This window comes from Meriones unguiculatus, chromosome 17 (assembly GCF_030254825.1).
Source record: "Meriones unguiculatus strain TT.TT164.6M chromosome 17, Bangor_MerUng_6.1, whole genome shotgun sequence".
Lineage (NCBI taxonomy): Eukaryota > Metazoa > Chordata > Mammalia > Rodentia > Muridae > Meriones > Meriones unguiculatus.
Window position 1 is genome coordinate 38,395,785 of NC_083364.1, and position 26,204 is coordinate 38,421,988.

The 26,204-nt window shown below is 47.7% G+C and overlaps 1 protein-coding gene across 4 annotated transcripts in view; it reads left to right on the forward strand.

The window, feature by feature from the left end:
• Mylk (myosin light chain kinase) overlaps positions 1-26,204 on the forward strand; it is a 231,307-nt gene that overhangs the window by 166,138 nt on the left and 38,965 nt on the right. For all 4 annotated transcript variants that reach the window (XM_021634632.2, XM_021634634.2, XM_021634630.2 and 1 more), the window contains 5 exons: positions 531-617; positions 14,309-14,359; positions 15,075-15,202; positions 17,786-17,939; positions 25,242-25,544. In XM_021634632.2, coding sequence (XP_021490307.1) covers positions 531-617; positions 14,309-14,359; positions 15,075-15,202; positions 17,786-17,939; positions 25,242-25,544 — 723 coding nt within the window. The remainder of the gene's footprint in view (positions 1-530; positions 618-14,308; positions 14,360-15,074; positions 15,203-17,785; positions 17,940-25,241; positions 25,545-26,204) is intronic.

Consider the following 26,204-nt stretch of genomic DNA (forward strand, 5'->3'; position numbering starts at 1 on the left):
ACTGCTCTGAAGCCTTCATCTGGCCAGGCCTAGAGCCAGTGGAAAAGCAAGCCTCAGAAATAAAAGGCCACAAAGGTAGGGGCCCGGCCTTCTCTTTCCTCTGTGAGGCTTCTCCATTTGCAGAGAACCTTTGAAATGTAGAACATTACAATTTTGATAAGTGAGTCGTGGTCCAGTAGGGACAAGGGAGCAAAGGGAGCCCTCAGCCCTGCTAAGTGGCCTTAGTTCTGACAGTCTCTGCTGCTACAGCAAAGAGCAGTAACTAGCTCCCTGGCCTGGCCATCCATCCTGCTGGGTGACTGTCCTAGCCACCTGATTTATCAGGCTCATTCAGCAGGCTCTCCTTCTTTGGTGCTCCCAAGAGGAAGGGCCTGCTGCAGGCGCCACTCGGCGGGCACAGAGGGCCTCTGAATGGAATGTCGGGTGGGTGGGCCAACTAGGGTCAAGGTAGGGTTCTGACCGAGATGCCTCCCCTACTCAGCTCCTTAGACAGCTACTGACTGATGTTTATGTTCCTTTTCTTGTTCCAGATGCTCGGACAAGTGAGAACACCAAGGCCCCGGAGATGAAGTCCCGGAGACCCAAGAGCTCTCTTCCCCCTGTGCTAGGAACAGAGAGTAAGTGCCGCTTGGCTTCACCATACAAAGGCAGGAGTGGTGGCAGAGCCCCGGGCTCCTGGTCACCGGCGCCGTCCTGAACTCCCTGAGAAGAGGACAAGCTTCCGTCCATCTCCCACAGCACCCTGTGTCTCCTGATTGCCTTTTCTCAGCCCCTGGCAGTCTCTGTGCACGCCACCCAGAGCCTGGGCGTGTTCCACACATTCTTTATCTTCCTCGACACAGCCCTCCCTACCTCCTGCCTCACCTTTGGTTGTCACTGAAACCCCTGTTCCTCTTCTTTAAGTTGATTCTGTCCTGCCAAGGGAACCTCCCTAAGTTGTTTCTCTGCCCTTATGACATCAGCAGGAATTGTCCAATGGTCCCCAGTGCCGATAGACACCCCCATGTGAGCCTCTTGTGTGTCCCTGGTACACAGGTGCGAGGCCATGTGTCACCCTGACCACCACCTCTTTACATGCTCTGTCCCACTCCCTTACAGCTCGTCCACACAGAGCTCCTCACTGAGCCCCAGGGAGCCTCGTCTCCTTTTCTTGCGTGCCTTCACCCTCACACTTCTCTCCATGGGCAGCTTTCTGGAAAACTCCCACCAGCGCCACCTCAGTAACTTTCCTGAGCATCTAACATAGACTGACTCCTTCCTGGCACCGTGGAGGATGTACCTGTATGTCCTCATGTGTTCCTTGAAGGGCAACCTGTCCCTCAGAATGGCATGCTGTGTCCATGGAAGAACCTCACTAGTGTCTTTCAGAGTGAGATTTCAGCATATCCGGAACAGCTAGGGAGAGAGGACACAGCTGTAACCAAAACTGTGCATGGCTGCCTCCCTCCCTCGTTCTGGGTCTGAGCTTCCCCCGTGACCAGCCTCTCTAATGGGGTGCTTAGGGTACGTGTTGTTTTTTAGGCTTTCAAAAGCGTGATTTGAAAAAGTGAACTGTTTCAGGATAGTATTCGAAATGCATCATATTAATTAACTCATCTTTATACCAGAGCAGTTGTAAAATATAACCTACATAATCAAAACATAATAACTATCAAATAAAATTATATAAGGATAGATAGACACAGAAGTACCGAAAATCTTCCAAAGCCATAATACTGCCCAGCTCCTGCTGGGATTATTAGTAAGATTTTCTTAGCAGAACTACCCTCTGACAGTTCCAGTTTTTACAGGGCACAGGGTTTCTTGGACAAGCCCCAGAACGCTTATTAAGTTTTAAAATAAACAGAAAGCCACGTGTGATGCAGACTTGTACTCCCAATATCTGAGAAGCTAAGGTGAGGCCAGCCTGGACTACGTAGTGAGTTCCGTGCCCATCTGGAATAGCGAGAGAAACTTTAAAAAGTAAGCTTAAGAAAAACAAAACAAACAAAACCAGAAGATGATGATAGGCCTCGTTGTTCCGAAGACCGCTTCTCTTTCCGTCGTAAGGCAGGGTTGCAGGGCTGCTTTATCCTTTGCTTTGTGAAGCTGTGTGTCTGCCTTGCTGCTGCTGAGCTCTCGGAACACAGCTAATCAGGCTGAGGGGTTGGAGGCCCTCAGCCTTCATGGAGGGGTAGCCAAAGTGAAGTTACAGTCTCTTACAGATGTTTACACAAAGTGAGATCCACTCAGACAGTGGAGGAGCCACAACTGTCAGAGTAGACTTTCATAAGCTGTTAAAAGCCCAGAAACAGCCGAGGGGGAATGAGTTAGGAGTGTTAGTCTCCAAACTGTTGCCTGGGCCTTGCTGTGCTGCCTATGGGTAAACATGAGTACATGAAGAAGAACAGTAGGGCCTCAGCGACACAGGCCGTGATAAGGAGGCTCTCCTGACAGAGGTCCAGCCACCGCCTGTCTTCAGGTCCGGAACCCTGTTCTGTGCAGGCCTGAGGAAGGTGAGGCAGGGTCAGAGGAGAACTGTGGAGGAGAAAAACAAGTGCTGTGAGGCCGGGAGACAATGAGCAGACCCAACCCTGGGCACTTTGCCCCGCAGAGCAGGAGGCCTCGGAAAACCCCGGCCAAGTTGTCACCACCACACTGGCAGCTGCAGCTGCCTAGTAGGTTCACCTGGAGAACTTGGAAACCACTGTTCCCTGGGCTGCCCCCAGACCAATTAAACAGAAACGCTCAGATGGCAGCTGGATTTCCGTGTTTGTTTATGTTCCTAGATCATCCCACTGTGTGGCCATACCAAAAAAAAAAAAAAAATCAGCCTTTCAGTTAGCCTGGCTTCACTATCCATGGTTGGTTCAGAGCAGAAGGGGCTATGCCTGCTGCCTCTGTGAAGTGCGCAGACTCACCCAGGACCCCTTACTCTAGCGCCCTGAGAGCAAGACAGCCTACAGAGACAGCCTTTAGTGGAGAAAGAGAGCGGGGCTGGCGGGAAGTGTTTGTACTCTATGGAAAACACACAGTCACCACAGAGAGAGCCCCACCCACCTGTCGACAAGCAGAGCTCCACTCCTCGGTGGTCCAGTGACAGGCATGTCGCCCCATCCCCCCTGATGGCTACTCTGCCTCCCTACACTGGCTTGTCTACTCAGTCCTCACCGCCCTCAGCCCACTGTCACTGTGCATTAGGTTAAGGCTCTGGCTCCCCTCCGCAAGCATTCTTGTCCTTCAGAGGCCTAAGGGACACCACCAAGGCTGGTCCCTGGAGCCTTCTGACAAGGTGCCTGCCCAGGGACAGGAAGCGAAGGAGAAGTCTTTTAGGTCTATGTCCCAATTCCTTTCTCCTTTGGGGTATAGCTTACTGTTTAGGAATTGTTCAAGTTATGTGAGCATGCGTTCTCCTGAGCATTTTAAAACACAGAAGAGCAATGTGAAAATCCTCTTCTTACCCCTATTTCATTTACACACCCATTTGCTTTTTTTCTATGAACTTTATATGTATGTAAATACACAAACACCTCTATGACAAGGGCTTTTCCTCCCTGTAGAAATGGAATCACACAAGTAGTCTATATGTCCCCATTACATACCCATTTCTATTAGCATTATTAGCCTCATTCTCAGACATGCTGGATTCCATGAGGGGTCTGTCTCCGGACACATGTGTGGTTTTGTCAAAGCTGTGAAGTACCTAATCTAAGGAGGAAATTTATCTTTCCTGGGGAAAGGGTGAGTGACTTTCCTGTCAAACAGAGTATAGCCAGACCCCTCTCTGTGCGCCCTTCTGTCCCCAGGGGTGGTTTATTCCTATGAGCCAGCTGTTAGGTGTAGGAGTGGACAGTGCTGACCACACTTGCCTGGGAGCCTCCCCCCCACACCTCCCTGTAGCATGAGGAAGAAGCCAGGACGTCAACCCCCAGCCCCCCAAGACTGAAGTACTCGTTAACCTGCCAGTCACCTAGGTCACAAGCCACAAACATGGAAGGAAGTTTGGGAGGGTTTGAGGTGAGGAAAACTCAGAAGCAGGTTTTGAAGGAGGGAGAGGAATGTAGTTTATGTGGCTTGGAGAGGAATGATAACATTGGCAGGGAGAGAGAGGCAGGCGGGAGCTTGGGGGAGAAACTGCGCAGATGCTGAAGGGAATGTTGGGAGGACAGCTGAGTCAAACAAAAGCCATGTTCTGAGTTCCTGTGCACAGGCATCCTGTCAGAAGCTGCCTCCGCTGTCTTACAAACTCGTGTTGCTCCCACTTTATAGGGAAGCAAAACCGAGCCTTAGGGACGAAGCTGTCCTGGCTAGCGTCTCCTAGCTGGGAAGGAATGGAACTGTCGTGGTCTGTCTTCCTGCCGCATCCTCTTTGGCCTTGCCATAGACTTGGCTTTGCCCTGCACTGTCCACACAAACACAGGAGAGCAGTTCTTTCCCCAGCCCAAAGAGACAGTGTGAGGAGGTGGGTGGCAGAGGTGGCAGATCCTGGAAGGAGACAAAGGAAGGGCACTGACCTGTGAATCTGGGTCTAAAGACCTGGCACTATGTTTGCCAAGTGCCTCTCAATGGGACTTTTAAAATAGACATTTTTATATCATTTTCAAAGCTACAGAAAAGTTACAAGAACATTTTCAAAGTTACAGAAAAGGTACAATAATGGTGCAAAGAACTCAATCCTCCCTTTACTTAAGAGCCACTGGCTGTTTATGTTTTATCCCGTGGTTTTATCATTTTCCGTGTATATATTTATAAACTTTCACTCACGTAAATACCATTTTTAATCAGAGTTACCATATACTTAATTTCTTATTCATTGTGTGTCTCCTAAGAATATAATTCTAATTGCTGGAATCAGGAAATTTGTCATTGAACCAATATTGCTATCTAATCAGTCCACAGTCTACTCTCCATTTTTGTCACCTCGGCCCAGTAATGTCTTTTATGTTTATTTGCTCTTCTTAGTAAAAATCTTATATCAGTATCCCTGGAATACTTTACCTACTCCTTCAGCACAGAAATGGTTCCTCTCGTTATTTTGGAAATAAAACAAGGGGGAAGTTCACAGGCCCAGAGAGAAGCACTCCAGGCTCTGCCTGAGCTGAGCTAGCCACTGAAGGACAGGGTCACACCAGTGAACCCCTATGTGTCTAGAAGCTGGCTCACCCTGACCGCTTCCAGGGGATTGCTCAGACACAGAGCAGAGCAAGAAAGCCAGGGGGCTGCCGAGTAGGAAACGGAGGCCTTGGTTCTTCCACTAATTAAACGCATAGCTTTTCTCAAAGCCCTTCATCCCGTTAGAACTCAGCATCCAATGGACACCTTCCATGGCTGGTCTCAAACCTTGCCCAGCTGTGACTCAGGCCACTGGTGGAGAGATGTGAGGAGCACAGTTCGGGTGAAGCTGGCTGATTCTCCCTACCGCCTGTGAGCACAGGCGTCTGAAGCTGGAGAAGCAAAGTTGGGGTCACACAGTGATGAGAGCATCCTGTAGGGAAGGTGGCCTGGAGCCTAAAGCCCCACTTTGGGGTGCTCCTTTTGGAAGAGCCTCTCAATAGCCAATGGAATTCTTGGGAGTTTTATGTAGAGGAAGGCAAGCATATTGCTCTGCTGAAGGATGAATTCATAGGACTTTAAAAATGGTTTTAGGAAAAATAAGTAAAAGAGAGTAAAAAACAGATGAAGCATGGTGCCAGCATGACTTGGGGTCTAAACAGGAGAGAGATAACGAGCACCCGTTGGATTTTACAGCTTAGCATTAACAGGCATTTGAGTTGGGAACACAGTACTTGATTTTCCTAACCGACCCATGAGTTCCTCCTCTTTAAGGGTCTCTTCTTTCACTGTGCTGTGACTTAGGGACAACTCAAATGCAGTGTCTCCTTGGAGTCTGTGTCTGGACTGGACACTCACCTCTGGAGGCTGCGGCATATGGGTATATGACCGCAGTGGACTATTTCTGATTGCAGTGTTTTTCTTTGGTTTGGCCTCTCTTAGGCATCTCCACGAAGTTGAAAGTCATGTCAACTTGAAAGGTTTCATAGATATCAAATACTTTGTTCAGTATTCTTGGTCTTCTCTAGGATTATTTTTTTTTTTTAACATTCTCTGTGGGACATGGGGAATGTTAAATCCTGATAGAATCCACAGGACTGAAAGGAAATCTAGGAGAGTTGGGAATTTGGCATCAAGATTTGCCTAACATTGTAAAATGTGGGGCCCACAGAGAATAGCTAGTACGATTTTACAAAGCCCCCCAAATTAGGCACCAACCCTTCTAGTGTTCGTATTTGACTATGACAGCACCCCACGGGCTCCTAAGCACATGCATGGAACATAGTGATGGCTTCTCATTAGACAGCTATTTCCATTATTTTCCTCAGCTTTTTCAGCTTTTTCAGCCTTTTTTTTTTTTTTTTTTTTTTTGGCCCATGAGCTGATTAACTAGCAGTACCAGTCCTTCCCAGAAGCAGCTGAAGAGAGACAGCTCTGGCCCTGCTAGACTCCCTCTTTCACAACTGTCATGACATTCCATGGGGTTTGGGAATGAGAGTTTACAGCAACAAGAGGAGTTGTGGTCCTCTGGAATCTTCTAATATTGCCCTGGCAGGCCTTTGCTATGAGGGGAGGTGGGCAGGCAATTTGCCCAGAGATGTTAATTCTGGGAAAACAACCAATATGTCTTCACATGTCTGTAAGAATGTACTAGAAGGAGTCAGCGGGTGAGAGGACAGTCATTTAGTGCCTTGAACCTTCGTGTGTGTGTGTGCGTGCGTGTGTGTGTGTGTGTGTGTGTGTGTGTGTGTGTGTGTCTGCGGTGGAGGGGGCCGCATCAGAACTTGGCCTGCTGGCTTCAGTTCCTCTGCCAGCCTCAGGGGTGGCTCTCCTTCCCTTACCCAGCCTATGTCACTCCCAGGAGCCTGGAGCAGACCATGAATGCTGATTTTGGGAACTTCAAAGGGTTTGATTCCTATTTATAGTTAACTACCTAAAAAGGGAAATGTCCCCAGAAAGGCAGAGATCCAGGGACCTGCCTGTGTGCAATCCTGTTGTTAACACCAGCTCCCCAACTGGCTCCTCAGACCCATTCACTCTGCAAGAATAGGAAAAGGGTATTCACTGGCCTTCAGACGGAGCAGGCTAGAAACACCCAGGAGGGACTGACCCTCTCCCTTCCTGTACAGAAGGAAGGTTCTCTAGGCCAGTACTAGTTTAAGCTTGGCTAGGGTGGGCAGAAGCAAAACACGGATTCCCAGAATCAGTCATGAGGAGCAGATTTTCTCCAGCAAGGCCTCAGCTTTCCTACCTGATTGTGTACTTTTATTCATTATTTCAATGGGCTGTTTCACTTCTAGCCTCAATCTCCCATCTAGAGCAGAATGCTCTGAACCTGACAGTTTTGACCAAGGGGGTGACAGAGTACACACCTAATGTTGTGGAAAGTTGCAACAAGATCTGCATGCCCTGGCTATATCTCAACATCAGCTCATTAGAAACCCCCAGGTTCACAGAGGATTTGTGGTCTCCAGCCTCTAACCCCATAGACATCATTGCCCCAGAAGATTCTAAACCCATACTTCAAACATCCCTCCCCAAAATCAAACCCAGGACCTTCTCCCCAGACTGCTTTTGTCCCATATCTTCCAAGGTCCTCTCCTTGCCATAGCCTGTCACAAGTATTCATCAATTCCATCAACTGAATATATATTTATTCTTCCTCCCAACCCCCCCGCCCCTCCCCCACAGCATTCACCATCACTGCCCCATTCTAACCTCGATAACATCCCAAGGCCTCTTGTCTCCCAGTCCCTGCCATACTGGGACCAAAGTGACTTTCCTCAAATATAAATCTGAATTCCTTTGGTGGAAACCTCTCCAGTCGCTACCCACTACCACTCAGGACCAGGTCCATCAGGTCCTTGAGATCTGCTCTGGTTTTCATCTCCAGCCTTCTTTCACACTATTCCTTTGGCAAATAGTCTTCCTTATGTCCTCTATTCTTAATGTCCGTAGTTCTCAGTGTGTGTTATGTTCACCTAGAGAACTCTGAGTTTACAACTGCTTTTGGTTGGCTGTGTCCTAGTCTTTAGGTGGTGCTCCTCTGTACTATTAATGCACCTGGCATCTTTCAGGGTCTGTGCACTAGCATCTTGCCATGGGCTTTCTGTACATGCTGGCACCTTTGGCTGACTTCTGTCTGCTGTAAGCAGCTCTCAGTTCAGTCATGCTGCTTCCAAGAAGAGCTCACACCTTTCCTATTTGGGTCTATTCCAGTCCTGATCTACTTCAGAAACCTACTAACGAAATGTATATGCCAAGTTCCCAGGTGAGAGCAAAAAGGTCCCCCTGGGGACCCCTGGGGTTTAGCAGCAAACTGGCTCACAGTTGAAGGGTGGGCTCTATCATGATGGGGAAAGTCTAGTGGTGAGAGCAGTTCCAGTTGAGTGTGAGCATAGTGAACGCTGGTGCCCATCTCTCCCTCTTCACACAGTCCCCCTAACCACTGCGTAATGCCATTCACATTCAGGGTAAGCCTTTGCTCTTTAGCTAAATCTCTCTGGAATCATACTCAGAGGCATCTCCTAGGTGATTCCAAGCCCCCATCATACTGACAGTCAAGATCAGCCATCGAATTTCAGATAACTGGAGGAGCTAAATTTGTCTCAGAGTGAAGAAGTCCTTCAGGATCTGCTTTTGGGGAAAGAGTGCTGAGTGAGGGAAGGGACCAGTGCAGAGCAGGCGCTGTGTGCTGGGTTTTTCTGTTTAAAAGAAATTTATACTTCTCAAGCTTTTTTGCTACATACACTTGTTTGTTTCTTTGGTGTGTGTGTGTGTGTGTGTGTGTGTGTTTGTGTGCACGCACACACACATGCATGACTCTTGTGGAAGTCAGAGGACAACTTGGCATTGTTGGTTTCCTCCTACTTGGTCATCAATTTGGCAGCAAGCCCCTCTCCCCACTGAGCCAGCCTGTTAGCCTGAAGTGCTGAGTAGCTATATAGCAAGCCCTTCACCTTAGCTAGTCATGGGGCAGTATTTGAACCCAAGGCCAGCTCCAGAGCCTGAGTCCTGTCCACATAGGGACAGAGATGGGGTTCAAAGGTTTGGCTTGGAGGGTGGAGTATGCATGATAAAGAAAAAAAGCAGCCGTATACATGGTGGCCAGTGGCTGTACTTCTAGCTGAGCCACGTATGGCTTAATGAGCTCGGAAAGCCATTACATGAGGTTCCAGCCCCCTCTGCATGAGATGGAAATATGATGAGGTACCATGCTTGCGTTTGCTCACAGCAGAACAGCTGAGAGGAGCTTGAGTCTTGGAATCCTGTGACTCAGCTTTTCCTATGTGCACAGAGCACCATTAATGGATTCCTACAGATGGTCATATAGAATATGTATGTATGTATGTATGTATGTGTATATATATATGTATATATGAAACATTGTTAACATTTAAAGTTGTTTTAACTGAGCAGATTTAAATTCCAACAGCAGTAACCACAAATTTATAGAACAAATTTAAAATGTGGTCTTCAATCCTGTTTAAACCTAATATTGAAAGATCTATTATTTAGTGCTAGCATCTAGGCACATAGGTTTCTCAAAGCCAACAGGCATAGGGGAAGGTCTTTATAGCCTCTGGTTTCATGCTGCCCACCTCCTTGTGTACCCCCAGGTCACATTGCAAACAATGTCTTCCTCTCTTCATTCACTACCCCCCTTCCTGCAGGAGCTCTCTGACAGCTACAGCTAGCTAGGGGTCTGCCAGGCTGTCAGAACAAGATGGTAGACAGGGAGGCTGAAACGCAGGCTAGAAATCCAAAATCAAGGTCTCCTTCCTTTAGTTTGTAGGTGTCTGTCTTTCCCCTGATCTTCCCCTGTGTATGCAGGTCTGCTCAGTTAGCTTCGTGCCTCCCTCCCTCACTCCCTCTCCAGTCTCCTCCCTCCCTCCTTCCCTTCTTCCCTCTATCCGTCCCTCTCTCCCACTCCATCTTCCCTCCCTCTATCCATCCCTCTCTGCCCATTCCTGTCCTACTCTCTCTTACTTTCTCTCACCCTTTCCTTCTTTTCCTCCTTCCTTCTTCCTCCCTTTTTTTGCAAGGTCAGATTGGAATAGGTCCCTTCCAAATGACCTATTTTTTTTTAATTTTTTATTAATTACACTTTATTCATTTTGTATCCTCCCATAAGCCCCTTCCTCCTCCCTCCCCCAAATGACCTATTTTAAAACAGTCGGCCCTTCGAAGGCCCTGTGTCTGAGGCAGCCTCATTCTGAAGTCCTGAGGGTTACAGCTTCAACACATGAATGCATGCAGCTGTAATGACAGTCCCCTTGCTTGCTCCTTCCTGAGGAGATCAGCTCTGCTCGTTCCCATGTTTGCTCTCCTCCGGTCTGCCTGGAGTGCCTCAGCTAGTCATGGTCTTCCGTTTTTTTCCCTGTTCTCTTCCTCCTGTCATCTTTAGGCTCTCCTTGCTTCTCCTCTATTTCCTGGAAGTCAGCCTCCACCACAGGAGGTAACCTTAACCTTTCTTCACTGTTTTTCTTTGTCCATTCAGCACCTGAGTTGTTACCAACTAGGATTTCCTTGGGCACCTACCCTCTCCATGTTCCTTGGGTATGTCCTCTGGAATGATGTGTGTGGCATGCTAGCCCCCAGCATCACCCAGCACTTTGCTCTGGTCTTATCTGGAGCTCATCTATCCTCCACCCTTGCACACAGTGACATTCTTTCTACTCTCCGGGTCCTTCCAAGCCCCCTCTGTCACCCAGTTGTCACTAGAGGTGCATCGCCTGGGATAAGCCCTGGCCCCATCTCTCACTGCATTCTTCCCCCTCAGTCTTTGACTCAGCTTCCCAGCTCTCATTCTAACTGCAGCTGAAATCTGAAATCTTCATCTTCCAGCCTCCACCAGTGTTTCTCCAGGGCTCTGACCTTGGCTTCTAGAAGTTTACAAACAGATCAATACTTTCATCCCTCAAGTTCTACTTGACCAGGCCAAACTATTCATCATTCACTCTCGCATTCCATTTTCCTTTGCTACAGTGTTCCCCATGTTTCCAAGCAAGAAATCTCAAAGTACCTTTGTGGCTCCACTTTTTGTTTAGTTCCCTAAATTCTTGTAAGGCTTCCTCTGTCCCCCATTCATCTTCTTTGTGTGGTCCTTCTATGTACCTTCCAAGAGGTGGCAGTATATTAACTGGATATCCTTGTTCCCTAAGAGTTGTGAAGACCAGCGGATGCTCAGACCCAGTGTGGCAGCTAGTGTGAAAAGGTTCCTTGATCACTCAGGCCGAAGACCCAGCTCTCAAGCACACGGCTACTGCTGTCCATTGGACCGCTCTATAGAAATGGACATGTCCTGTGCTTACACAGTGTGACAGCCACTAATCATGTATGGGTTATTAAGTACTGAAAATGAAACTAGTTCAAAGGAGGAACTAGATACTTTTTCTTTCATTTAATTTGATATACTCGCTTCTTTCAACTTCCTGTGATAATAGCCATCTCCTAGCCAACCTCTGCTGAACACCGCCATACTTGAGACTGCATCATCTATTGCTCACCTAGGCTCTTCCCAGGTCCATCTTCTTAGGCCTTGGGTCCACCATTCCCCAATGATGAGCTTCGTGACCACGTTCGCAACACACGCAATGTTCTCTCTTCTGCTGATTTGAACAACTGGATGTCATCTTATTCTTAGAACACTTTTAAAGACTTACTTGTTTTCATTTTATGTGTATGTGTGTCTGTCTACATGTACGTATGTATGTATGTGTTCACGTGTGTGCCTTGTGCCGTTGAACCAAAAGAGCTCATCAGATCACCTAGAACTGGAGTTACACATGGCTGGGAGCCACCATGTGGGTGCTGGATACTGAACCTGGGTACTCTGTAAAACCGTCATGAAGCGATCTCTCCAGCCCTTATATCTTACTTTTTAGCCTCCTATTTAACTCTCATTTTGAAATGATTTCAGTCTTATAGGAAAAAAATCGCAAGATTTAACACAAATAATTATTTTATACCCTTCAGATTCCTCAGATATTAACATCTCACTGCTTGCTTTTCCATATATTCTTTCTTCCTTCCTGGGTGTGAAGGGGGTAGCTTCTGGTTGAACCCAGGGCCTTGCCTTCACTAGGCAAGAGCTCTCCCCACTGAGCTATATACCCAGCTGTTCTCTCTTCATTCTTCTCTCTACCCCTATATACATACATGCGCAGACATACATACATAATTATGCTTCTGAACAGATTGAAAGAAAATTATACCCCTAAAACTGTAAACATTTAAATAGTTTAGAGTTGATTTTTCTTAAAAGCCAAATGTGTTCTATAAACCACATTATGATGGTCAAAATAGAAAAACATCAGTAGAATACTATCATCTAATTTATTGACTATATTCAAACACTCCCAGCTGTTCTAGAAGTATTCCTTATGGCAAAAGAGGGGGAAAGCCTTCCTTGTGAATCACACAACCTAATGTTCAGGACCTTGAAACCTAAGTTTTAACATGTTTGGTTTTCTCTCCACTACCCTGCTTTCTAGTGTTTACTGAGCAGCACATAGTAGGCCCATAGCAGGATAAGTATTACTTGTGGCAGCCAGGCAGAGGGGAAGCAGGCCTCTCTCCTGGACATAGCCACTAGGTCACAGTTGACACCCCTGCAGTCTCAAGGTGTTTCCGTCAGGGCCTCTTCCTTTCAGTTGTCCTCTCAGAGACGTCAGTTGGGTGGCAGTACTGTCTCCTCCGTGGAACTACTCAGAGCTAGCCGAACACCTGATCACAGAGCAGTTCACAGCCATGCCTGGCCCCAGCGCTGTCCCTCTATTCTGTAGTAGCCGAGTGACTCAATATCCACCTGCTCATTCATTCAGCAAGCAGTTATTAAGCGCCTACTGTGTGTCATGTGCGTTGGCTATATAACAGCGGACAGCAGCAAAATTACTCCACCTCAAAATACTGCACTTTGGTGGGAAAGGAAAGGCAGACAATAAAACAAGTGAATATTTAGTTTGCCATATGATAAGTACTAAGGAGGATAATAAATCAGGGTAAGAGCTATGAGCAGAGCTGCAGACTGTGCGTGTGCATGCATGAGGACAGGATTTGCATAGGGCATTTATGGCAGATCTCCTTAGTGATGTGTCTCCGCCCTTTGAATTACAGTGAAATTTCTCTGTGTATCTTCCGTAGTGCATAGTTGTATGAGTCCTGAATAATCCAAGTAGTCATTTAATGACACTCCAGTCAAGATAGGTCTCTCTGTGCTGCTTGTCAATCCTTCCCCTAGCACCTCGGGGAGCCGCTGATCTGTTCTCTGTTCTTACGGTATTACCTTCCTAGAGTGTCTTATAAGTAGGACTATACGGTAAAGAGCCTTTGAATCTGGCTTCCCTTAGCTAGGGAGAAAAACCATTTATCAACAATAAAAGAAAAGGCGGCCATGAACTTTGAGAGCAAGGGAAGGGTTTAGGTGGGGAGAGAAAGAGGGGAAAAGATATATCTTAATTTTAAAAAATGACCTGGAAGAAATATGAAATCAAGCCATGAGAAATAATGTAGATATTTCCAAATATGTGTCATATTTTTATTTAGCCAGATAAGTAGATTTGTGCTGTAAAAATGCTTGAGTCATTTTTCTTGTTGCGTTAAAGAAAGTAACATAGGAAGGAAAGATGGCAAGATGCTGTTCATTCGTTCACTCTTTTCTGAGGGTTGGAGCTTGCAATAGTGTCTAAGATCTCAGGCTTACTGGGAATGCACTGTGCCTGCCCAGGCTGCCTTCGAACTTATGTGAAGGTACTTTTACCTCAGCCTCCCAGGGGCTGAGATTACAGGCATGAGTCACCACTCCTAGCTTCCATTCATCAAATGTTTGGTTTGGGGACTTTTGTTTTGTTTCAGTTTGGTTTGGTTTTTAAGAAACAACTACCAGTCACAGCCTGTGACCCAAAGGAAGCCTGAGACCCTTGGATCCATACCAAGGCTAATTTTAGTTGCTTTATCTGACATAATTTCCTTTCGGCATTTCCTGAAAGTTTGGGTGAGCATGTAGTCAGTGAGTTTTTGGTTGTCATCTTTAAAAAGGACTGTGAGGGGCATTTTGAGAGCTTCTATCCTGCTGCTTCTAGGGGTCCCTAGAGAGGCCCTTGAGAGCTGATATTCACTGGATCATAGGATTGTATCAGAGCAAGGAGATCCACGGGAAGATAGAGTAGAATAAGTAGATGAGGCCAGCAGGCAGCACCCTCCCAGGACCTAGGAGCTTTCTGGGAAAACAGAACTGGCTTCCTAACCTCATAACTTGTATACTTCTTTGTTTCAGGTGATGCAACTGTAAAAAAGAAACCTGCCCCCAAGACACCTACAAAAGCAGGTAATTGCCACAGTCCTACCTGAGGACAAGGGAGTCATCTGCCACAGGGCCTTTCCTGCCTTCTGACTGACCGTATGCGGGTAGTGGGCAGGAGACCCTTCCTTAGTTCAAGCTCCACGCTTTGGGCTGCCTCTTCCTCCTCCAGGGAGCCTATGCCCAGCTGGTACCTCACCCACACCCTCTCCTGCTTCCTTCCTCTGCCTCCATGTGCTGTGTCACAGGCTGCTGTGGGCTTTTCTGTTCCCTCTGCAAAGTCATGCCTCAGCCTCAGCTCTCCGCTCTACCCTACATGGCGGGGGCCCACATTATGCTGCTTTTAGGCCTTACTCTGTATGTCCTTGTTTTCTGGAGTTGTTTGTTGTCTCTGGGGAGGCATTCATAGGCACAGACCAAGTTGAGCCTGTCAGCCAGGGTGACTAAAAGGTAGACACAAGGTAATGCTAAATTAAGAAATAATCTGGGACAGGGATTCTGATCATTATGGGGAGACACAAATGCCCCCAAAGCCAATCTGTGAAAAGGTTTGTTGTGTAAATTGTATGGGTCACTTCTGGGGACTCTAAAGAGTGAACAAGGTGAGCAGGTCCCTACACACATTCTTATCTTGAAGATTACAGACGGGAGGAGAGGCACCAGTAGGGCAACATGGCCCACAGTGCCAGTGAGATCAGCATGTCTAAGGCCCCCTCCTCACATTCTACTTGTCTCCTCCTAGCTATGCCCCCTCAAATCATCCAGTTCCCTGAGGACCAGAAGGTACGCGCAGGAGAGCCTGTGGAGCTGTTTGGGAAAGTGGCTGGTACCCAGCCCATCACCTGCACATGGATGAAGTTTCGAAAGCAGGTCAGTCATGGCAACAGGGTGGCCTAAAGGACAACCTACAGCCCCTGGGCCAAAAAGATGGGGAATGCTGTGGTGGACAGAGGGAACGGCTCTTCTTCACTGCAGGAATGGAAGCATGCGCTGGGCATGGTGCTGCATACCTGGAATCCCAACACTTGGAAGGCCGAGGCAGGAGAACTGCCAGATCAAGGACAGAGCAGCCAACCTTACAGGCTCCTGTCCAAATTAAACACAAAGGCCCAGGGGTACCACGTAGTAGCAGAGCCTGGTTACTAGAAAAAAAACATAACTAAAAAAGAAAGAAAGAAATGGGAGAGGTAACCTATCCAATAGAGTTCTTACTAACCTTTTCTTCTGTGTCTACCAATAAACCCTGGTTTTAGAGGCATTTTTTTTTTAATAAAATCACCCCTTGCTTCATCTGAGTCCATCTGCCTAGAATTCTCTTTGGAGGCCTTGGGTATATAAATTATATATAAAATAGAATTTTGGCTGAATGACCCAGAAGTATAACTACAATTTGTAATAATATTCCCTATGAAAACATTTGAATTTTCAGATAACCTGCTTGTAGAGAAATTTGGAGGCCCCAGCTCTTCACTGCTCACACTGGTGATGCTGGTCTGGTTCTGCATTAGGAAACCATTAGAACCATGGTTCTCAACCTCTAGGTCATGACTCCTTTGGGGCTGAATGACCCTTTCACAGGGGTCACCTAAGACCATTGGAAAATACATATATTTACATTACGATTCATAACAGTAGCAAAATTACAGTTGTGAAGGAGCGTGGAAAATAATTTTATGGTTGGGGGGGTCACCTCAACATGAGAAACTGTATTAAAGGGCCACAGCGTTAGGAAAGTTGAGAACCACAATTATAGATGGTATGAAGAGTCTTTGTAAGCCACCTCACCGTTTCCATGCCATGCAGACTGTAATAGGTCAAGAGATGATCCGCTAATACCTGGGAGGAAAACAGAGCTGGTTCCAAGGGAGATGGGGAAGAAAATATGGCCCTGCCCCTTCTAGAGTGATGGATGAGGTAGAACCTCATCCCTTTCAGTATGAAACTTACTGCAGTTATGAAACCTTTTTGTACCCGTGCTATCCAGCGTGGTAGCCTCTGGCCCTGTATGTTGAACACGGGGAATGTGGCTAACACAGTTGAGGAATGTCTTCGTTACTGTCCTTGTTACTGTCTTGTTACTGCAGAGGCACCGTGACCAAGGCAACTTATAAAAGGAAGCATTTAACTGGGGCCTTGGTCACGTCTCAGAAAGTTAGTCTACGGAGGCTGTTCTGGGGAGCATGGCGGCGGGCAGACAGGCACGGCACTCCAGCAATAGCTGAGAGTTTACATCCTGATCCACAGCAAGCAGGCAGAGAGAGAGAGAGAGAGAGAGAGAGACTGGGGCTGGCGCTGGCTTTTGAGACCTCAAAGGTGACCCCAGTGACACACCTCCTCCAATAACATCGCACTAACTAGGAAACAAACCTTCAAACATACGAGCCTGTGGGGGCCACTCTCATTCAAACCACCATGAGGAGCTACAGTTTTTTTCAGTACTAAGGCTTGAATTTCGGATTTAGGCCCCATGTATGCTAAGCAAGTGCTCTACCATTAAGCTACAGCTCCAGGCTTCTTTTTACTTTTTGAGGTAGGCTAGCCTTGAACTTGTGAACCACCTGACTCCTGAGCAGCTGAGATACAAGCCTGTACCACTATGTCTGGCTAAATTTTTAGCTTTCATTGGTTAAAAATTACTACATACAACTCAATGATGTCGATCAATACACAAGATTTTATAAGCATTAGAATTCCTCCCTCTAGAGGACTTTGCAGGTATCCTGAAGATACCTGATAAACCAGGGTCAGATGAAAGGGGAGGAGGCCCTCCCCGATCAGTGGACTTGGAAAGGGGCAGGAAGGAGATAAGGGAGGGTGAATGGGATTGGGAGGGAATGAGGGAGTGGGATACAGCAGGGATACAAAGTTAACAAACTGTAACTAATATTAAAAAAAAAAAGAATAATTCCTCACTCTAAAAACTAGTATCATTTCTCCCCCTCCTCCAGCTTGTGCCACTACTATTTTTAGATTTGCCTATTCTGAACATTTCAGATAGATGGAATCATGCAGTCTATAACATCACCTTTGGTCTCTGGATGTGTTTTTGGTTTTTGGTTTGTTTGTTTGTTTTCTTTCTTGGTTTGGTTTGATACATTGTTCTTAGGGCTCATCCATGTTGTAGCATGAATCGGCACCCTATGTCTGTGTGTGTGTGAGAGAGAGAGAGAATGTGAGCCATAGGACAACTTCAGGTGTCATCCTGTCACCCCAAGGCAAGCGCCATCTACCTCCGCTGAGACAAGGCGTCTTGTTGTCGTGGAGTTTACCAGTTACGCTAGACTGGCTGTAATTCCCGGCATCCTCCTGCCTCTGCTCCCCCAGCAGTGGCATTACAAGTATGCACCGCTGCACCCGACAAGAGGGAACAGCCCCGCTCCCTCCCCCCTGTCCGTCCATCCCCGGGAGCTGAGCTTGGGGAGCCCCTGTTCTCACCCCTGCTTCTCCCCGCAGATCCAGGAGAGCGAGCACATCAAGGTGGAAAACAGCGAGAGCGGCAGCAAGCTCACCATCCTGGCAGCGCGCCAGGAGCACTGTGGCTGCTACACGCTGGTGGTGGAAAACAAGCTGGGCAACAGGCAGGCCCAAGTCAACCTCACGGTGGTGGGTGAGTCCAGGAAACGCTAAGCGGGGAGAGTGGGGAAGCAAAATGCACCAACCCCAGGACCTCAGCACCTCCCTCTCTGCTTCCTAGTTCCCCTGCCTTCTCCGCGCCCCTCACTCTCACACAGCCTCCTGCAAACTGATGCAGGACTCCATACCCCCCCTGTACTTCACACCCCTAGCGTCTTCCTCTCCCTGAGCCCCTCCTTGTTTTTCTGCCTTCCTGGCCAGTGGATATCCTGAGATCCTCCCGCTGCAGGTCTTCCTGTTGGCATGTTAATGTCCTCTGTGTCACGCCTACTGCTGTCTGACTCACCATGGTCAAGGCATGCTGAAACACCATGGTCAAGGCAACTTATAGAAGGAGGGGTTTATTTGGGGCTTGTGGTTCTAGAGGGATAAGAAAGTCCATCACCAACATGATGGGGAGACTGGCAGCAGACAGCCGTAGCACAGGAGCAGCAGATGAAAGCTCACATCTCAACCCACAAACAAACAGCAGAGAGGGCTACCTTTTAGTGGCTGCAGTCTTTTGAAACTTCAAAGCCCAGCTCCTGTGTCATACTTTCTCTAGCAAGTCCACACCTCCGAATTATCCTCAAACAGCCACCAAATGGGGACCAAATATTCAAATATCTAAGACTTCTTGGGGATATCTGATTCAAACAACTATACTCTACAAATTCCCACCTGGGTTCAATGCCACATCCACTTACTTTAGGACATTGGATCATGAAGACTGCATCCTCTATATGCTGCAAGCTGTGCCCTGGTGCCCCTAGGCTAGCTGAGATATCAGTGCCCCTCAGAACTTTCTGTCCTTATCTGGATAGCCAGTGCTATTTCTTGAGACACGCTCCCCATCCCCATGGCCCTTGGGCCTCTAGCTTCACTGAGAACTATTAGACATGAGGCAAAGACTTTTCTGAACTTGGTGGCCCTTGCACCTCCAGATATCATATATCATGCCATTCATGGATCCCCTTTACCTTTGCAGGGGCTCTCTCCTGTGCTCCAGTTCCCAGGCTCTTTGGGCTCCAACATCCTGAGTTCACTCAGCTTTTCATCCTCTGCTTGCTCCTCACAGCAGCAATGGAAATTGCTGTCTTAGCCAAATGCATAGGCATTACCCTCCTGTGGTGATTTGCCCTCCTGTGGTGATTTGTCCTCCTGCAGTGCTCTGCTTTTTGCCCTCTAATCCCTGCCAGGCAAATCCTGTGGCAGAGCAGTCTCTACTCCTGAAGCTGCCTACCCCTTGCTTCCATGTTGGCTTGGTCTTCAGAGATTGTTCTTCTAAGGTCACTGTGATGCCTAAACCTAACTCCTTTCCCTCTGACTACTCAAGTTGAACCCATATTTACACTGAGCCTCAAGGTGGCATGTTCCCCTCTCTCCTAGTACCCCCTATGGCCAGCCTATCTTCTGACACATCTCAATTGCTTTCTAAGTGGTTTCCTCCTGTGGGAGATGCTCAGTGTCTTCCCTTGTGGTTCCCTCGTGGTTCCCCATGTGGCAAGTGCCGAGTAGAGCAGAGGGACAAACAGAGGGGCAGCTAGGGGGATAGTAGGTTGTCTTTTGTGCCTGTGTGGGCCCCCACATGTGGGGTGCATGAAAATCTTTGGCCTGGTATTAGACTGTATTGGCCTGTACATTAGACTTCAGCGGGTTTTCCAGTCAATTCTGACTCTCAAGCTTAAAGAATTTCCTTCGCAAAAGTTACAAAAAAAGGGGGGGGCTCCTTTGGGTTCAGTGTGAAGACTACACCCTAACTTCACAGCAGGGGTCCCAGCCTTGCTTTGAACCTCCAGAAGAATTTTAGAGAAGGATCCACGGGCCACAGTACCTAGAACTCGTCCCCAGGACTCTATCTATGGAACTTTCCAGAGATGAAGGAGGCAGTCAGAGGTGACGCTTAGAAGCTGTCGCTCTGTGCTCCCTGACTTTGGTCCCAGTTTTTCTCTTCCATCTTTATCTCATAGCCTCACCGTAAGCCCAAGATGGATAGGTATGTTTTCAGCCTTACAGAAGAAAAGCTAGGAGGAGAACTACTAATGCCTGCCCTCCTGTGTGCCCATGGGCCTGCGGATGGGTGATGAGGGAGGAGTACGTCCACGGCACGGAAACCTCTAGCTGGGAAACTCCCCTTGGTGGTCTGCAGTCTGTTTGGAAAGCTACCACATGCTAGGGAGTTAACTGTCGGCTCTCTTCCCCACCCCTCATTTTCTCACCGTGAGCCTTGGGGAGCCTTTGCAGCATCTCTTTCAGGACCCTAAGCAGGAGAGAAGAGTGAGTTCTTGGAGGGGAGTCAAGATCACAGAGCATCAGTACACACTCCCACCGTGATCTCCATCTCTCTGCCTCACTCTCTGCCTCTCCCTGTCGGTGTCTTCACCCAGAGCCCATCATTCTGGCTCACATCCCTTCTTCCTTTCATCTTCCTCTGACCCTTTCCTTTGGATCCTTGGATCAGGGATCTGGGAAGTATATGTGCCAAAAGATCAGGGAATGAATTTCTCGTCTAAAGGGGAACACAGTCCAGCCTCTTACTCTCTTTGGTGACTGTAGGTGTTGATTTCTATAATTCCCCAAGGAGTCAGGAACTTTGGGAGCACTGATACTGGTGATCCAACTTGCTGTCCATGTAGACCTGTACATAAAAGAATTGATCACCCACCTCGCAGCCCACTGCCACCACAGACATCACCACCCACACTTCCTCAGAGTTTCCTATCCATCCGCCCCTGCTCAGCAACTTTGAACCGTTTCTCTGAAACCAGTGCCCCTTACCCCCACCAGGGCCACCCCCGTGCGATGCCACACTCCCCTCCCCCAGCCCCACAGCCGGAGCTGCAGTTCTGGCCTTTTATGGTTGAGTTTCTTATTCTCCATGGCCAGTGCTGACAGGGCCATCGGTGTGGCCGCCTGCCAGCTGGCAGGAGCAACATGTAAAATGCCGTCCTAGGAGGGGAATGGAATGGAGAGCAGGCTTTCTGTCTGCCTCCCCCACCCCACAGCTAAGAATAGAATCGCTCAATAAAATGAGGACTTGTATTGATGGCTGGAGCAAAGCTACATTCATTCAGAGCCCCTGAATTTAGACTTAGGACAAAGCAAACCAGGATTAAGCTGATTTACCTGTGTGTCTCCAGGGACATCTGCATATTATCTGACAGGGGTTTATTAAGGAGATGTAAAGCAGAGATTGTTCCACCTACTCCAGACAATTTTCAAGCACTTGAAAAGCATCCACTTGACGGGCCAACTAAATAAGGCCAGTTAAATTCAATTTGTACTTGTTGGCTGCCAAAGTCTCTCGTGGCATATTCTTTAAGAAGCTGGGTTTTTTTTCCCCCAGGATCATCTTTTGAGTCATATTTTCAAATCAACAAAACTAGCCCTTCCCCAAGTTAGCTTAAGTGAGGGATACTTGGCTATTTATGAGGCCAATTATTATTATATTTTAAGAAGCAGTTTAAGAATTAGCAGTGCTGCCTGGTCTGGGCCTGCGCCTGAACCACTGTGTGGCCTGGGAGAGGGAGGAGGAGGAGGAGCGGTAGGTGCAGATGAATTCTTTAATGTCACTTATCCAACACAAGAAAAACAGGCCTCCACCTAACTCTAAAGTAGAAAAACCAAGGCAGAGAAAACCCAAACACCCAACATACACCAAATGCCTTCTGAGTTTAAAGCTAGTGTGACTTGAAAAGGTGGAAGACACTCCTTAGAGATGCTTGGCTCACCAGGGTAAGCAAGTGACTCTCTTGATCTCATTCTGCGTAATAGCCTAGAGAGGACCAGACCCTGTCTGGATGCACAGTGTTGAGGGGCTCTCCCGGAGCTTTGCTGCTGACCAGTGAGTGCTCTGGTTTGCTGGTTTAACAGGCCCTGACCAAAATCAACCTAGCCGGGAAAGGGCTTGTTTGGCTTACAATTCTGGCTTACAGTCCATCATTCCAGGGCAGTCTAGGCTGGAACTCCAGCAGCTAGTCACTTCACATCCTCGGTCGAGAGCAAAGAGACTAAGTGCATCTTTGTGTGCTCTCTTGCTCTCATCCGGTTCTTCCCCTAATGCTGTTCAGGACACCTTGCCTAGGGAATCTAGCCATCCATAATGTCCTGAGTCTTCCTGCATCAATTAGCAGTCAAGACATTCCCCATAGACATGCCCACAGGCCAACCTGCTCTGTATAATTCCTTGTTAAGACTTCCTTCCCAGCTGATTCATGGTTGGGTCAGACTGACCTAACCGGCAAGGTGAACGCAGCCTCAGCCGCTGAGAATCCCTTTCCAAGACTGTGCTGCAAGTTAGGCAAGCCGCTGTTGAATTCAGGATTTGTGGATGGCATCTAGGCGGGCTTAGAGGAGCACAGACAGCCCTCATGTGGGCAAACACAAAGAGGTCAAAAGAAAGCTTGACTAATGCAAAGCTTCGCAGACAAGGTCCTCTGGTTTCCCAAGAAGAGGAACCCTCCACTGGGTACAGAATCCTGCAGCTGGAGTTATGAGGAACCCTTCCCCTGCAAGGGTTTCCCATCCTGTCAGTCGTGTCTCCAGGGAGCCCTGGGAGAATTCTGAGGAAGCGTGGGTCTAGCTGCAGATAGCAAAACAGCCTCTTGTTTGCCAGATGCTGCCCAGACTGAATGTGTCTGTCTTTAGCAAGGAAGCTCATGGGAGAACCCTGGTCCCATCCAAGGTTCCATCAGACACAGCCCATGGCTCTGTGGACATGCAGGGATTGGGGGTGGCAACTTTCTTTTGGGAATGCAAGCTTCTTTCCCCCACATTTTGCACTTTTCTTGTGCTGCCTGAGGGAAACCCCACCACATGTAAATTAGAGGTGCCTGCACCAGGGTAGGTGTACATAGCAACTGTTCAGCAATGTTGATCTCTCCAAGCTGCTTTTTCTAAAGCAAAGCAGAAAGGAGGGAATCAGCCAATGGCCAGGGTCTTCACTTGCATAAACCTCCATGACTAAGTCTGCCAGGAAGTCTGGGGTGGGGACAGTAAGGACTTTTCATCCCCCAGCAGGCTCTTTTACTTCCTTAGCTGGTTTCCAGAGGAAACCAGAGGACTTGAGGCACTTGCCTCTAAGAGGATTTAGAATAATAAACATCTTTGCCAGCACCAGCAATGTTTCTAAAAAGACCAATCTATCCTTCAGAACAAACAGACTTTCTAAGAGAACATCTTAAACCACCAGTGGAGGTGGCTCCTTTGCAGGAGGCCTCCAGCATGGCTAAGGAGCTGGGAAGTGGCCCTGACAGGGCTTAAACAACCAGTGGAAATGGCTTGTGGAAGGCTGCCAGGGTCGCTGTGATGCTGGCTGCAGCGGTGGAAGGTGGCTATGACATGATCCCAGAGCCACTCTTAAAGCAGAGGCAGCCTTTGGGTTCTGGGCACAAATGAATCCCAGGCAGCAAATATTAAGCTAGAATATCAAAGAAGGAGATCCAGGATTGGGGATGGAGCTCAGTTGGTAGAGTTCCTGTCTAGCATGTGTTAAACCTTGAGTTCTAGCCCAGCACTACATAACCAGGTGTCCTGGCACATGCCTATAGCCCAAGTACTCCGAAAGTGGAGTGAGGAGGGTCAGAAGTTCAGGATCATCCTTGACTAGGCAATGAGTTCCAGGCCCACATGGATGGATGAGCTCCTGTTTAAAAATTAAATAAATACAAAGAGACATGGGGGTGGGCAAAGGATTAAAATAAAGGAGGGGTGAAAGGAATGTGTGTGTACATATGAATATGTTCTTTTAAATTTGTATACGTAACCCTCACATATGTGCGCCCACACACAGGCACACACAGGTTTCTTCACAGGGTTATAATCACTTTTCAGAATCCCTCTGGCCTTCTTCTCTGGCTGGACTTGAGTGTGGAAACAGAAGTTAGGGATTTACCTGGCAGTGCTTACTCGGTACTTGCAAAAATGCTAAGAGGCACATGTTGACACCATTTTCCCAATAAGAAAGACAAACAAACTGGCCTTAAACTTACTAGCATTAAGATACAAATCTACATAACATTGCTATTTAATTGCTATTTTAATTGCTATTTCATGAGGGAACTCAAACTTGGTTGGTTGAGAATGAAGGGTTTTCTATAACTAGAAACTGTAACCTCCCGTTCCGTTAATTACAGAACTAACTGCAGAAACTAATCAGAAATATCCAAGTTTTGTTCAGATAAGCAACTAAGAGCACACAGGGAATCTCTGGGACTTTGTTAAACTGTTGGCTCCATGATTTGGCCTAAGCCAAGGTCTTAGCTGGTTCAGACCATGGTCATCTGAGAGGGAAGGCAACCAGCCAAAAGGGCCACTTCTCTTTTGTGTCTTCAGTCCATTTTCTATCTCTTAGTCAGGGACAGGAATGATTTACAGTTCTCTGTCCCATTGCGTACCAGCCCATGAAGGTTGAACATGTGGGTTAGGGTTGCTGCCTGGTGGCAAAGCACATCTTTGGCATGTGCGGTATTCTGCAGCACCAAAACCTAAAACAGCAACAAAGAAGTAATGCAGGAGTGTTGTTTTTTAATCCACTATAAGGTTAGAAATAAGTTTCCTAGTAATAATACCAGTTGGTCACGTTGGCTACCTTTTAAGTGTGCCTCACAGCACTCTTGTGCTATTGCCTGCACTGTTCAGATGAGGAAACTGAGGCACAAAGCATCTGATAACTCCAGAGTGGGGACAGATCTGTGTTCAAGGCCAGATCTACCCGATTTAAGAGCTTATCTGCTGCGCGATCAAGCCCTTGGGACAGGCATTTCCCAAGTTCCAGAGAAAGTGGTGTCACAGGTCACTGGCTTTGAGCCTGAAAGACACATGACAAACCCCCACCACACACAAGCACACAAAACTTTCTCTCAAAATATATTTCATGGGAAATAGTCCACAACTCCTACACAGCTTCCTAGATGTTTGCTCTGAAAAAAAAAATGCTTATGACTTGGACAAAGTACAGGAAACCATGACTTGTGGTCTGAACAGCTAACCAAAGATAGATTTTCTTTCAAGCAAGAAGGTAAATATGGGATTTTCAGTACCAGTAGGTTTATGCATTGCTACTCCAGTGGTGCACGAAAGGATGAGAGCAAGACACTCTCATTTACTTCAGTTCACTACCCAGCTTCTTCTCATGGTAGAGCTAATTCAAGGATGCTGTCAGTTTTGAGGCTGGTTGATGCTGGGGTGTGTATGAGAGAGAAGAGTCCTGGATTTCATTCCCAGCATGGGGATTGCAGGAGGTTCTTTCTCTATAGATCTATAGAATTTGAGTGACATTGTGCTTCTTCATCCCCAGATAAGCCAGACCCCCCAGCCGGCACACCTTGTGCTTCTGACATACGGAGTTCCTCACTGACGCTGTCCTGGTACGGCTCTTCGTATGACGGAGGCAGCGCCGTACAGTCCTACAATGTTGAGATCTGGGACACGGAGGACAAGATGTGGAAGGAACTAGCCACATGCCGCAGCACCTCCTTTAACGTCCAAGACCTGCTGCCCGACCGCGAGTATAAGTTCCGGGTACGCGCAGTCAACGTCTATGGAACCAGCGAGCCAAGCCAGGAATCTGAGCTCACAGCTGTGGGAGAGAAACCTGAGGGTAGGCTGCCTTCATTTCTCCGTGGGCCTGAAGTAGATATGCATGACTCTGGACAGAGGTCACAGAGAGACGGAGGTTCAGAGAGACTGTATGTAGAGAGGTGGCAGGCAGTACCCTTGCTGATCTTGATTTTTAAGACTGTGTTGCTGACCCGTACTTTAAAAGAAGTTCATAGGGCCTCCCAAAAACTCATTAGCCAGGGCACTGAGGATGTAGTTCAGTGGCAGAATACTTTCTTAGGGTATGGAAAGGGGCTGTGTTCCATCACTGATATCACACTCAATGAAAACATTGTGCCAGAAATTTCATTACCCTGCTCCCCGGAGGGTGATGACATGTTAATCAGTAGGCAGGCTGTCAGGTAGGCCTCAGACTCCTATGTTCACCTCTCCTCTCCTTCCTGCTTCTGTTGCTCTCACAGGTGAGTGTCTGCTCACTGCCAGGATTCAGGACACAGGACAGATGAGGAACTTGAGTTGAAGGAGGAATACACAGACAGCTACAGTGAAACAGAATGCATCTCTCTAGGACGATGTAAATAAAGAGAAGAAAGGACAACACAGTAAGAAAGGAAAATTTTTCCAGAGAGACTGGAAAGCTTTCCAGAGGAGGTGACATTTAAGCTGTGTCTTGGAAAGAGACTGGTACACTGAGACGCAG